This window comes from Eleginops maclovinus, chromosome 2, assembly GCF_036324505.1.
Source record: "Eleginops maclovinus isolate JMC-PN-2008 ecotype Puerto Natales chromosome 2, JC_Emac_rtc_rv5, whole genome shotgun sequence".
In the NCBI taxonomy this organism is placed as follows: domain Eukaryota; kingdom Metazoa; phylum Chordata; class Actinopteri; order Perciformes; family Eleginopidae; genus Eleginops; species Eleginops maclovinus.
The window spans coordinates 2,850,153-2,864,472 of record NC_086350.1 but is presented as its reverse complement, the minus strand read 5'-3'; the positions used below and the strand labels follow the sequence as shown (position 1 = coordinate 2,864,472).

Below are 14,320 nucleotides of genomic sequence, written 5' to 3'. Positions count from 1 at the left end.
ATCATCATGGACGATGGTTTTTGTGCACAGTGGCTGTCTAACACATGGATGCTGCTGCAAAAACTATACAACAGGTCTCAAGTCCTTCAGAAGAAGTCAAAGTGAAGTCTCCAGAAGACATGACGCCAACATGAGACCATTCAAAAGACAGATACATGCAGATTGTAAGGTTTAGTAATCAATGTTTAGTCTTGAAATGTGTTTTTTTATTTTAGTCAGGCTTAGGGACTCTAAATTCAAGTGTCACCATACTGAAGGTCACAGGCAAGCCTTAAAGGAATAGTTCACCCTTTAAAAAATGGCCATTCGTGCATCAACTGCTCATGTCTGTCTTTAGTTACTCTGACGTGCTGATAGAATGGCACCGAGACTTCCAGGTGGACCCTTTTTGTTTTCAATGTGTAAGAGGAACTTGTTCAAATGAAGTCAGTGCCTTCAATCTACAAATGAAGATTAGAGCGACATGATTTCAGAAACATAAAAGTCAGATTTCTGAGAAAAAAAAATCTAACTTTTTTTTATTATCTGAGATTAAATTCAGAAATCTGAGAAAAAAAGTCTGAATTTAATCTCAGATAAAAAATAAAAACATTTGGTTTTAATGTTCTATCTTCGACATCTTGCCTGCTTCTTGATCCAGGACACCATTGGCCCTTTTGACCTACACATTACCCAAACTTCTCTGGACTTATTCCAAGCATGTACAGATCTGCAGATGTATGTCTTCATAGATTAAAGTTAATGTCTTTAAGGTTGTACAAAGTTGACAGTGTTGAGCTTATGATGAGATAAATGAGGCTTTAATTATCCTGCAGGGGTTCAATGAGACTTTATAAATGGATGCTTGTTGATGTTTCCTTGAATTAATAAAGACTTTTCAACAAGCTCGCAAAAGGTTTCACAAAGAGTTCAAATGGTAAGATATTCATGTACAAATGATGCCTTTAAATTTGAAGTCTTCCTTTATTTCTACATCTGCAAGTGTGTCTATGTCAATACAGGCCCTGGTTCTGCTTTCATTACTTTTTGGAGAAGAAAAGGAAAACATATTTACATTTCAGCCAATGCATCATGGGTAATTGTTATCTAAGAAATTGGGCTTTTCTGACATTGAAATGCATGGATGTCCAAGCTAGAATTATGCCACTGCAGACCCAAGCCGTTAAGGGGTCTCTCACAAAACCCCAAATCTGTACGAGCATCAAAGCCATGCAAGTCCACCAACAACCCCCCCATGCACGCATCGTCTGTTTGTGCACAACTCGACTGTGGTTGACACACAGCGGTACAGCGAAGGTGAAAGAATGCGAGGCAATGGACCCCACATGGTTCTGCAGGACTTTTGAGACATGACAGAGACGGCGTGTTTAGGGATGCGCAGCTGGTGCTAATTATCGGTTTGATATTCAGACGTAAGAGGCGATGAGGGGGAGGACGTTTATCCCCTGCACCCACATGAACCTCAAATTCTTCTGGATGTCGGGGGCTGTTCCCTTCATCTGCATCCTGCTGCAAATATTTTGTCTGGGGAAGGAACCAATCAATTTCCCAACGCTGCAGCGTGTCCATGTGTGTGTTCAGGGCGGTGTGTGTCGTGCATGTAACGGCACGATGGCAGTGACTGAGTGGCAGGGGATTAGGGAAAGCTAAACAAGAAAGCCACTGGGGGCTGCATCCTCCCCTTTGACGCGGCACAAAAACCACAGATGGAAACAGTAAAAGTGCTGCGAGAGTGACCTCCATTCATTGTTCTGCAACAGATGGGAATTTTTGTTGTTACGCACCGGGACGGGGGAGCAGAGTTTGTGTCTGCTGGCTGCGATGGCTGATTGTTCTCAAACTTCAATTTATAGTGCGTTAGTTTTCTCGGAAATGTTCCCCCGCAACATGGCTGTTGCAGCGTGTTTTAGGGATGTTCAAGCGCCCCTCTTCCATTATTAAACACTCACACACATGCAGCCGATTTGTGGCATAGTCTACATGAAAACTCATTTGTGAGATCCATCGTTTCGATGATATTTCTGACATTATGGAGTGTGGTGCTGGCTCTCATCTTTTCAGTAGAAAGTAGAATATATTTGCTGATCAGTTGAGAGCAGGTGTTTGAGGACAGTGAAGGTCGTTACGTAACCCTACGATTAAGTGTTATGTCAGATGGAAACTTGGAGATGTTCTTGGTTGTTTCTATGCTACAGTCTCCTCCTGTCATTAGTGATGGCTGGACATTTAACGTGTGATAAAAAGCAGATATAATATTTTGGCTTTGGGGCATCACTCATTATAGCATCACGCCTTTTTGTTGTTGAAATGATTGTTATGATGAACAAAATTAGCAGGATGAAGTCCACTTGGTTCTGCATGTATGGTTGGTGCAGGTAAAAGGACATCTAGACTTCCAGGTGAACATTTTTATATATTTCAATGTGTAACAGGAACTTGTTGAAATGTAATCTACGAATGAAGATTAGAGCTACATGATTTATAATTCTAAAACAAAAACTTCTCAAAATTCTAAAAAATATTCTCAAAATTCTGGATTGTTTTCCTCAAAAGTCAGACTTTTTCTCAGATTTCAGAATTTAATTCTAGATAAACAAGAAAAGAAAAAAGTTGGTTGGATCAAAAAAAAAGGCCCTAATTTTCTTCCGTATAAATGATGTGAACACCTAAAGAAATGTCAAATTCAAACAACATCTTTCCTGCTTCTTGAACCTGGACACCATTGTCCCTTTTGACCTTCCCATTACCCAACTTTCTGGACTGAATCCATGCGTGTAAAAAACCTCTAAACTCCTCCCGCCTGCCTCTTACACGTTGTGTGTTTGTTTGTCTGTCTGTCTGATACCCGTCTGTACAGGCACATGCCATAACAGGACATTCCAAACAAATATACACCGTGCAGGGAGCGCCGCGGTGCATGATGCTACCACATGGCAGCCGAACACACCGAGGAGCATCAAAGGAAATCTGATCCAGCACCTGCTTTGTTTCTCCAGCGCTCAAGACAAGTCTTTTTACTTGGCCCACATCAACAGGGGTGTGACAGTGCTGGATATCCTGTAAACATTTTGACCCTAAAACACATCTGTACCACTCACTTGTCCACCATGTTGGGGTCAGCATTTCTGGATAGTAGGATCTCCACACAGCGAGCGATCTTGTCTTCACTGGCAGATGCCGAGCAGCTGGCCATTAGCACCGTCCAATGATCTGTGGACAAAAGACGACATCGGTGAATAAGTTCATCATCACAATTATATCGAATTACATTTAGCTTAGCATCAATTACACAAAAAGGTAACCAGCTGGTACCAAAGAGAACCGTGCAGCACATTCTGGACTTACAGATTCCTTTCTTAAGTACAGGTATTTCTTTGGATAACCTACCAGAAGAAAACTAACAAGTGATAAAAGTGGAAAAAGGGACTTATTCATACAAGCTGAACCTCCAACTGCAGACCACTGGATAGAAACCATTAAAGAAACTCATCAGGTGGAGAGCTTGACATTTTCAATAAGACTGAGAACACACTTATACCCTGTAAGATGGTCTAATTGGTTCAAATATATCTTGAAATTAGTTTTACCAAGTAACCTGCAATTAGGAACGGCAATTCTAACAAACTACAAACAAACTACGCTATGCAAGGGTAAGTCACCATCTGTTTCCATAGTACACAGATCATTTACTTCCTTAAAGCTCTTGATCACATGCTGTTGTTGTGTTGTAGTTTGCTGATGTAGCTTGTTGTCTTCATCCTCTCAATAAAGTCTATTTTATCGCCAACTTATAAAGCATCTAAACGGTTTGGGAGCCCAACATATGTCCGACATGCTGATCTGTTACGAGCCACCCAGAGCTCTGAGGTCCCCTGAGGTCTTCACGAACCCTGAGTTCTTTTAAGTCGAGGCTCAAAACCTTTCTTTACAGCTGCTTACCCAGAAGTCATTTCACTTTCACGTCTTGCAGCACCTGATTTTTTTCTCAAACTTCTACTTTTTTCCCTCAAAATTCAAAACAATATTCCTCAAAAATTCAGGTTTTTTTTCGCCCTCAAATTCTCAAAATGCAAACAAAAAATTCTCAAATTCTAAAAACTTATCTGAAAATTCTATTATTTTCCCTCAAAATTCTGATTTTTTTCAAATTTTAAACTATTCTGTATCTCTATCATGCACGGTTTCTATGTAGTTTGTCTTCTCTCTTAACTATTGTGTGTTACTGTTGATGTAAAGCACTTTGAATTGAAACTTACCTTACCTGAACATAAAGAGTTTTGGAGAAAGGTTGACCAACTCAGTGTAGTTTTTACATTATCGTGCATTAGTGGTTATATGGACATGCATCCTTTCTATATCACCAACTAGATTTGACTGATAATCTAGTGATGGTCAATGGTTACTGTTGTAAAAATCTATCAGAAGCTTCAGAAGGAGTGAGACATTATGGGTATGAAAGGGGACTTTTATCTTGTCAGCTGAGTCAGTCTTACAGTGGCCAGGTAGCAGAGGAAGCATTTGAAGTATACAGAAGGAGATTCATTTGTAAGAGCTTGATGTTAATAAAGACCACGAGCATTAGCCAATTTTCATCGGGGCGATTTTGGTTCAGCCTTGACGACTTAAATCCCAGTTTTTTGGAGCTGTTTGTAAAGCAAGAATCCTTTGTGACTTATTTAAAAGTAGAAATGGCGTTAGTCTAAATGGACAAGTAAAGTTTAGTGTAAACTGTCCAGTCTCGTATGTCTTTGGAGAATGATGTAGTTTAGTTGCTTCATGGAAACAAATAACAAGTGTGAAATCCTCATTACTCTCATCGCAATTACACTACCTAGAAATCCGGATTAGCGGGAAGAGAGAGGTACCTTTTTGTCATCCCAATGAAGTCATACATCATGCCGTAATGAGGAAATGGCAGGACGATATGCACGGTGATGGAGATGGATAGCCGTTTATCTGGCATCAGGAAGTGTGTGTTTGTGTCGGGCTTTATGGGACAGAGTGGCTTCAGAGATGTTGTTTCCTTATCTCCTCCTGATAAAACCAGGCTGAGACCCATGGCAGTGCTTTTAATTCCTGTTTTGTTCCACCAATCTCCAACATGTGTGTATCATAGTGTGTGTGTGTGTGTGTGTGTGTGTGTGTGTGTGTGTGTGTGCATGCCTCTCTACATCTGCATGTGGGTTCCTGTGGCTTTGTGTGCATGCCTGGCTCCATATCTGTGCGCAAGTGTGTGTATGTTTATACTATGTGTGTGGGTGTAAACCAGACAGCCTGGTTTTGCGTCTGCAGAGAAGTGGAGTAAATAAATGCGAGGCCTGAGAGCGGGCGAGGGTGTGTGACGTTCGCCGCGCTCCCGTCAGCAATCAGTCGTGCATTCCTGCGCTCGGCCACCAGGACGCGACCACACGTCACCCTCCCCCGTCTAATCACTTCCTTCACCTGCCTGCAGCTTCAGAGGCAGAGGCCATGAGAAATCAGTCACACACTCGACATTCTGGACTGAGAATTAATTGACATCAGATACCGAGAGCATGACCAGTGCTGCGGGTCTAAGGGACAAACAGGGGCCACCGGAAGACCTCTAATGGACCCCTGAAACAATTAAGGAGGCAGTGTCGTCAAAATAACCAGATTTACTCACTTTTAATTCTGGCACGGCGACAGGAATGCAGAAAAACGTGAAGTTATCAGTTTATTTTTCACCACTTTCAAATGTATTTATTAGTCTTATCCTGAATTTCTTAGAACGCTTTCACACTTTTATGTATAGTATTTAGTTAACGGGGGCTGGTGGTACACATGCATAATGACGACACTGAATTGATGCATCTCATATTCAAGATCAGCGTCCTCATACTCTATTTCTAGAAAAACATCTGCTGTTGACACTTTAATTCACAAGCTAGGATCTTGGTCGTGCTATTGGCCAAAGATTTCATCACTAATTTGCAGTATTTGGTACTAAACCTCACTTCAAACTTTTAGAAGCCTTATTCATTTACATTATTTCACTATAATGGGAAAAACAGCAGAAAGGAACTACGGCTACAACCTTTTTATTTACATTTCAAACCAAAAAAACAAGCAAAAGTTGTTTTTTTTAAATCTAGGAACTCAAAAAATAGTTCAACACGGCATCACATGGTCGTGAAATTCAACGGGACGTCTTCAAGTTGCTTATTTTGTCCGACTGTTTCACATGATTCACCATTGTTTATCTTTCGACTACACTTTAAGTCAACTAGATGTTTTAGCACGTACTGCATAAACGTGATGTGATCATGGATACTTTTCAATAAGCAATCACTGCACAGCTTCACTTCTCATTCGCATAAACGTACGACAACTTATCCAGACCTTTTTCACTTATTGGAACTAAAAAGATACCATACTTACGGTGGTTTTCAACAGCAGAAAGGGTCTTAAATTCCAAGATTACAAACAATACTGTCTGCCGATTGTTCGGAGAGTTAGAAAAGCAGCTCATTTACAATAATTATTTTGCCTTTGATTGATAAAGGCCAAAAATAATTAAGACTTGAAGAGCCCTTTCTGTCCTGACAGGAGTGAAGCTTTCCGCCCTCTACAGATAAGAAACGATGCAACTGAACTAACTCATCTGACATCAGGCTTATGTTCCTGGGGATCTATTGCTGTATTTTTCCAACAGGATTCATGTAAAAAGCTGCAGATTTCTTGACATGGAAGAGTTCTTCCCCCCCATGCTTACTTTACCCAGTCTGACCTCCATCCAACAGATGCCTTCAATTTCTGCTGCTGTGGGACGAGGGTGCATTGTGCATGAACTAAAAACAACTGAGAGGATCAGAGGTGTGTTTCTGCAAGAGTTCCTCTTTGGCGTCATCGCCATTAAGTAATGTCAGATGAAGCGTTTTGGTGCGAGGGCCCCGATTGGTCCCCTCGCTTTTTGGCTGCAGCAGGTGAGGAAATTGAAAAAAGGTGCCACCGGGGAAGGATGGCTCCACACCAACAGGGACCGCGGGGAGGATTAGGGATGGCTGTTTGAGATCAGAGCCTGGAAGGCAGCGGTGTCATGCTGTTGCCTATCAAACTATCTGCCCTAGTTATTTTGTTTTGAGAAGTTGTAGGGGTTAGGGATCATAGACAGGTTAGTATACCCTATATGTATATCATGATGACCACCAAAACAGTATATGAGAGTCATTTCTGTTCAACCTATAGGGGGAAAAAAACTTAAAGCTAATGGCCAGTGGTCAAATGGTGGTACTACACCTTCATTCTAGTCTTTGACATCATTGGGGCAAAAAACACAGTTTCCATAGACTTATATTTGGAAATAGACGTCTATCAATCATTTAAAGCTAAATCAACAACACAGTGCTCTTAGAGCGCTTATCTAAATCATTAGGGGGTTAAAGTTGTTCAAATTCGCTAAAAGTTGAATCCAGAGTTATTTTTTCTCTCTCCATTCATTTCCGAGATCGGAGGCGGGGCTTAAGAAGTTCATCGATAAGTCAATGGATCTACTGGGTACTTTTTGTGCCTACAGTCCATTTTTTGCTTCATGCACCACTGAGCATCTTTCATAGGAATGAACGGGGCCTCACCAAGGACGGTGTTTCAATTTCTCTTCGCATATCCATGAAAAGCACCAGGAAAAATGTTCAAAGGAAAAGTTATATTCCTAATTTGGTGTCTTTGAGTGAACAACAAGGGCCTTTTATCTATAATTCATTTTGGGTGATACTTGCTTGTCTTTTAGAGCCAAGAGCTGTATTTATGGCTTTAGTTTAAGCTTCATTTGAAAGGTTTTTAAGTGTTCTACTTTTAACTATTTCATTCAAGTATTATTCCCTATGTTCAATGATACATAACTAAAAGAGACACAAGTCAGGGAGGTGTAAAAATATTGTGATTAAGTCTTTTCAGGGTTTGTCCACAATAATTCACCATTTCTTAGTTAAAATCTATGAATTACAAGGAGAAAATAAAACAACAGAGTTGAATGTAAGATGTGAACAGTTTCAGATATGCCAGATCTTTTGTTCCAGTCATTTGAAAAGTGATTTGGTCTGACCTTTGCAGAAGTTGGCGCTGGCCCCTTGGTCCAGTAGCAGTTTGGTGAGCTCGTAGTCGGCCACGCTGACGGCACACATGAGAGGCGTCCACTCAAACCCGAGCCTGGTCTCCACTTCCATGCCTGTCCACGGCAAACGGATCCCATTAAGAGCAGCAATGAAATGATTATCTAAATAAGTCAAGATGTCCCTAATGACCCCCAGCACACAAAGATGCAAACACAAAACAAGATCCTTTTGTTTTTCCTCAAACTTCCTCTCTCAAATTCTTGTTTTTCTCGACCTCAAATGATTTCAGAGAATCTCTTTCTGGCGAAACGTTGGGAATCACAGCCAGTCGATTTAAAAATGTGTGACTTGGAAGTTCAACCAACTCAACCATTCTCGATATTTTCAAGCAGAATATCGATATAAGATATACATCGATATTGTTGACGCAATAACGCGACAGTTTCCGCGCCCCAACTCGTGCCGCTGTGTGCTTTTTGCTGGGACGCCATGGTTCGCACTGTTGGGTATTTAAAAACGTGACGTGAGCGGGAAGGTGGGGCAGTGTGTGTGTGTGTGTGTGTGTGTGTGAGAGAGGGAGCTGGACGCAGAGCGGGAGAAAGAGAAGCAGTGGCAGCGCAGCTCAAACGGGCTATTATTTGAAACAAATGTGCTGTACTTTCAACGAAAACGAAACTATATTGATGTTGACGATAGTGTCTCGTTCTATATCTCGTTTGAAAAAATATAGATATTTCCGCCCAGCCCTAGTTGGCCCACAAACTTACAACAGGCCAAGAACATGTTCTTATTAAATCTACTAGTGTTTCAAACGTGTAGTTAATTGATCACCTCAGACGGAGGGTGTCTTATCAAAAAATACAAACAAGATATTGTCTAAGAAGCTCCGTAAATGGCCAAGCTATGACGATGACAACAGAGTAAATAAAGCATGAATGTGTGACTCAGTGTGTCCTGATAAGAGAGTACTTGCCATTGTCCAACAGCTGTTTGACAGTCTCAATGTCTCCTTTACTGATGGCTCTTTTCAACATCAACACATTATCTTGTGTATGTGGTACAGCGCCATCCTGGTCCTGAGACAAGAGGGAAGGATGAGGATGAATTTACACATTTTTTACAAACGTATATATTTCCTGCTATTGTTTGTAGATGCCATTGACAAGTGTCCACATAGGTGACCAAAGCACATGCAAAGAAATGTTAACTTTGTTAAAGTACTAAGAGATATATCGGAAAACTATCTTGCATGTCATACAGTTTGCTCAATAATTAGATTATTACACTTACTGAACTAGATTTAAGCTTACACTAGATCTTGTACTTGAGTAAAAGTAGAAGTATTCAGATCTTGTACTTGAGTAAAAGTACTCAGATCTTGTACTTGAGTAGAAGTACTCAGATCTTGTACTTGAGTAGAAGTATTCAGGTGTTGTACTTGAGTAAAAGTAGAAGTACTCAGATCTTGTACTTGAGTAAAAGTAGAAGTACTCAGGTCTTGTACTTCAGTAAAAGTAGAAGTACTCAGATCTTGTACTTGAGTAAAGTAGAAGTACTCAGGTCTTGTACTTGAGTAAAGTAGAAGTACTCAGGTCTTGTACTTGAGTAAAGTAGAAGTACTCAGGTCTTGTACTTGAGTAAAGTAGAAGTACTCAGATCTTGTACTTGAGTAAAGTAGAAGTACTCAGATCTTGTTCTTGAGTAAAGTAGAAGTACTCAGATCTTGTACTTGAGTAAAGTAGAAGTACTCAGGTCTTGTACTGAGTAAAGTAGAAGTACCAGAGTGTAGGAATACTCTGTCACAGTAAAAGTATTCTAAATGTTCCTCCAGTGAAAGTAGAAAGTACTCTCCTCTAAATGTACTTAAAGTAGCGACAGTAAAAGTAGTCATTGTCTGATTGGTCCATTTCAGAATAATATCTCTGATATGTTTTATAATGATTGATCATTAAAGTGTTCTCAGAGCTGGTAAAGGTGCAGCTAGTTTGAATGGCTTTGTATACTGCAGGGTAGCTGCTGGATTTACTGCAGGTGAACTAAAGTCTGATTTAAGGGAGATTATATTTACCATCATTAATCCTAATCTGTAAAATAACTAAAGGTATTCAATAAATGTAGTGTACAATTAAATATTTTACCGGCAATAAAAGATGATAGCTCAACACGTGTTAGCTACTAGCTAGTGAGCAGAACGCATGTAGCTTCTTTTAGCGTCTAGTAGCAAACACGAGTTTTTAGAAAAGATAAAAGATATTTTTTATAAAGTCACCTTAATGCGAGGGGCATTTTTATCCGAACAACCCCCGACATCCCAGTTGTCGTTGCTGTCATCGCTTTCGTCTCCAGCCGGGAAGGAGTTTTCAATGAAACTGCCCATACTGTCGCTAAGTGTTAGCAGCTAGGTGGCTAACGTCACGGTTACAGCGCACAGGTCAAGCGGTTTTTTTTTTCTTCAACTTTATTGAACAATTATTCCAATCAGAGAAAGGAAGAGGTGGGAAGTAACTAAGTACATTTACTCAAGTACTGTACACTTAAGTACAATTACGAGATAATTTGTACTTCCACTCGCCTACATTCATTTAATGCCTTTAGTTGCTAGGCAGATTTGGATGAATGATGGTAAATATAATCTCCCTTAAATCAGACTTTAGTTCACCTGCAGTAAATCCAGCAGCTACCCTGCAGTATACAAAGCCATTCAAACTAGCTGCACCTTTACCAGCTCTGAGAACACTTTAATGATCAATCATTATAAAACATATCAGAGATATTATTCTGAAATGGACCAATCAAACATTGACTTTGGGATGAAACGTTATCTTGCTGCAAGCGACAGTAACTGTCCAGCAGAGGTCACCCTTTCCTCTAAATCAGAGACATGTTTTCTTTATATCCCTCAATTGTAATGGCTTTAAATAGAGTAACATTGTAAGCAGCACCACACAGTCTGGCTTGATGTTATTCTCTTTATCCCTCGGATCAATAAGAAAGCTTAGGCTCTTCTTTATTGTGCCTATCTCACACGCAGATAATCACAATGTCCAAATAACCTTTCTACGAAGTGGGAAAAAGTGACACAATTCTCTACTTAACTCAGTGAATCCCACCCTGACCCAGCCTCTGTTAGACCTGGGACATCAGGTAGAGTTTTTCCCATCGATATTATAATAGCAGAGATAATTGTACCCTTTCATTGGACTTTCTTAACTGAATATTGTGTAAACGCTTTGTAGGCACTGTGCATTTTTATGAAACCCCTTCAATTGTAGCATTCATTTGATTTATTTTACAGGATTTGAATGCATTTCAACAACAAAATGGACTTGCATTGGTCTTTCTTAGACAGTATACACAAGTCTTTGCATTTGTTGTGTGTTTTCTATGATGCTTTTGGAGATATATTAAGTATAATGCATCTTATATCACTTTATGTGCAGGTCATGGGTCCACCTGAAAGCTGCTCTCTTGACCCACTATTGTACATTCACTTTATTACAAAATACTCATGGAGCTCATCTCCCATAACATCATAATTATTCATCAAACCAAAACATGATTTGGATTTATTCTTTGCCTCAAAGTATGTATCTTGTTGTATCTTTGGCACATCGTATGGGAGGTAGTCAATACCAAATACTGAGGGAACCATATAGTACAACAAGCTAACCTGGCTGCTACGTGACAGTCCAAAAACCTTGGATCAATATGAGCTAAACATTAAATTCCCCCGGTGTGTCACTGTGAGTCACTCCAGCGGAAGATAACACCCAGTTTTTGTGATATTGTGAAGTCTCACCACATCTTCACGTGTTATCTCTGTTCCCTGAAGGAATGTCTTGAGGGTTTTTGATCCTCCCTCTCCTGAAACTGTGTGTAAGCTGAAACTGATAAAAAATAGTTTTAGATGTCCCAGAACTGTTTCTCCTTTTTTGTGAATGATAGGGAAGCATAACAAAGCCACAGCTGAAAAGAAGAGCAGCTTCTGGCAAACTGTAACTACAGCTTTTAGGCTTTGTTCTATTTATCCTGTCATTTATACTGACTTAAGGAGCTAAAGGTGACTTCCCTCTTGCTGTATGAGCAGACATGTCCATTGAAATCAGAACACTTTCTCTTGTTTGGGACAATTGGTCTTTTTTTGCAATTTGTTAAGTGTTTTTTTAAAACAATTGACCCCTTTATTAGTAAGGGTGATTTACAAACTGTAGTGGCTACATAAAGGGGTTATAATGTGAGATAAACATGCACGCAATAGACAGTGCAATATATACAAGTGTATTATTGTTTTTATTACACTGTGATCAGCACAATCAGTTCAAAACTAATAAATAAAGTTACTGGTACGGGCAACATGGATATAAAAGAGGTCAGACAAAAATAAGAAATGTTCTTTTTTTTCCATTCTTTATTTGGGGTTACATAGTATTTATATAGCATTTTACACAGTTAACAGTTCCATTTGTTTTAGTGACCCAAAAATAGCCACAAGAAAAAAACAACGTACAATATATGAGAAAAATAAACAAGCCAAAAATATAAATAAATAATAATGAATTAATGAGATAAAAAAAATATGAAAATAAATAAATAAACACATTTAAAAATAATAAATGTAAAAAAATAATATATATATTTAAAAATAATAAATGTAAAAATAATAAATAAATATATTTAGAAATAATAAATAAATATATTTAGAAATAATAAATAAATATATTTAAAAATAATAAATGTAAAAATAATAAATAATAATATTATAAAAACACATTCAAAAATAATAATAGTCAAATAATAATGAAATATATATAAACATATATTAATAATAATAGTAAATAAATTAAACAGAAGACCTGGGGTGTTTTCTGTGTTAAGAAAGAAAAACAGACATTTTTATTAAATAAAATATATTTTCCCAATATGTATCCCCCTTCTCCTTTTGGAGTTGGAGAATAAAGAGCTATTCATGACTTTGTGATAATAAAAAACACTTAATAAATCCAACATTCACAAGACTGAAATAAATCCATTAAAAGCCAAACTAAACTTACCTTTTTAAGGCATCAAAATCACTCCCAAATCTGCACCAATGAGTTATTTAAACTCGATTTCCTCTGCACATGCACACACATATTCCACACTGACCTCACATGATGACTGTTCCCGGCCTGCTTCTGTATATGGATCAATATCTGTGAGGTAAAGTGGCCTCATTTGGATCAGCTGGCTTCACCTCTCCACTTGTTGCCACAATAAGCGACCTGATGCTCGTCAGCGTGGAAATGACGTGCACGTTTTTTGGCAAGCCCATAAATAAAGGATGGCCTCTCCTTTCACTGTCAGTGTGAAGGAGAGAGCAGTACAGAGAAGGTGGCACCATTGGACACGCTCATAGGACAGATATATACCAGGCGGTTTGTTTTTTTTCGGAGGGGAGGAAGATATCCAAACCGTGACATCATATTCACCAGAGGCACAAAGTGGAGGGTAAAACGGGCGCAAATGTGACTTAAGGAACAGACTCAGGTGCAAAGAAAAGCAAACTGGCGGCGCACTTAATATGCAGAAGTCACCAGTGGAAGATGCAAACTTCCTCTCCAAATATTTCTTCTGGTGAGTAGTGTTTCTTCTGCATCCTCCTATAACCTCTGGACGGCAAGGTGCAGCTCCGCATTTATATGATCAGTAATTAACAAATCAATCACGTGTTACATATCTGTACTTGGTAAATGTGGAGTTTGGGTCGTTTCTGGCGATGTGTTGATGATTAAAAGCGGACAGAAATCATGTATATGTTGCACGTCTTGCATGGATATTAACACTCAGGGGAAAATGTGATTATGTGTTCTGATTGACACGTTTGTTTATGATGTATTTGCGTCGTAATTCGCTTCCAAATAAGATTACACCCGTAAAAAGTGCAGGAATAAGTTGATAGTTAGCTTCTTCATGCGTAAAACGCGCACTTTGCCCTTTCATCTGTGCACAAAAAGTGAGTTTTGCTCCGTTGAAGTATGTTGTCAGGTGGGAGAAGACGCTCCTAGAGTTGGCTAAGTCATCAATATTCGCTATTAGCATTACAAGTGTGACCTAATGAGCGACTAAACCAAACATTAACGACATTTAAATGACGTTTCCATGATATGTTTGAGCACGTTTGGTATGATATCTGAATTTCTATGGTTCAATCTTTTTTGGAATGTTTGGATATCCTTCCCCCATTAATTATAGCACACACTGATATCCGT

General features: G+C 39.1%; 2 protein-coding genes across 2 annotated transcripts in view; one reads left to right on the top strand and one right to left on the bottom strand.

Moving 5' to 3' along the window:
* The window catches only part of asz1 (ankyrin repeat, SAM and basic leucine zipper domain containing 1), a 30,303-nt gene extending 19,764 nt beyond the window's left edge, over window positions 1-10,539 (bottom strand). The window contains exons 1-4 of the mRNA XM_063876795.1: window positions 10,342-10,539; window positions 9,046-9,148; window positions 8,063-8,185; window positions 3,099-3,210 (exon numbers count right to left, since the gene is read on the bottom strand). Coding sequence (XP_063732865.1) covers window positions 3,099-3,210; window positions 8,063-8,185; window positions 9,046-9,148; window positions 10,342-10,449 — 446 coding nt within the window. The 5' untranslated portion in view covers window positions 10,450-10,539. The remainder of the gene's footprint in view (window positions 1-3,098; window positions 3,211-8,062; window positions 8,186-9,045; window positions 9,149-10,341) is intronic.
* Window positions 10,540-13,426: 2,887 nt separating this feature from the next.
* Window positions 13,427-14,320, top strand: part of cftr (CF transmembrane conductance regulator) — a 42,993-nt gene continuing 42,099 nt past the window's right edge. The window contains exon 1 of the mRNA XM_063908276.1: window positions 13,427-13,685. Within this exon, the coding sequence (XP_063764346.1) occupies window positions 13,633-13,685 (53 nt within the window). The 5' untranslated portion in view covers window positions 13,427-13,632. The remainder of the gene's footprint in view (window positions 13,686-14,320) is intronic.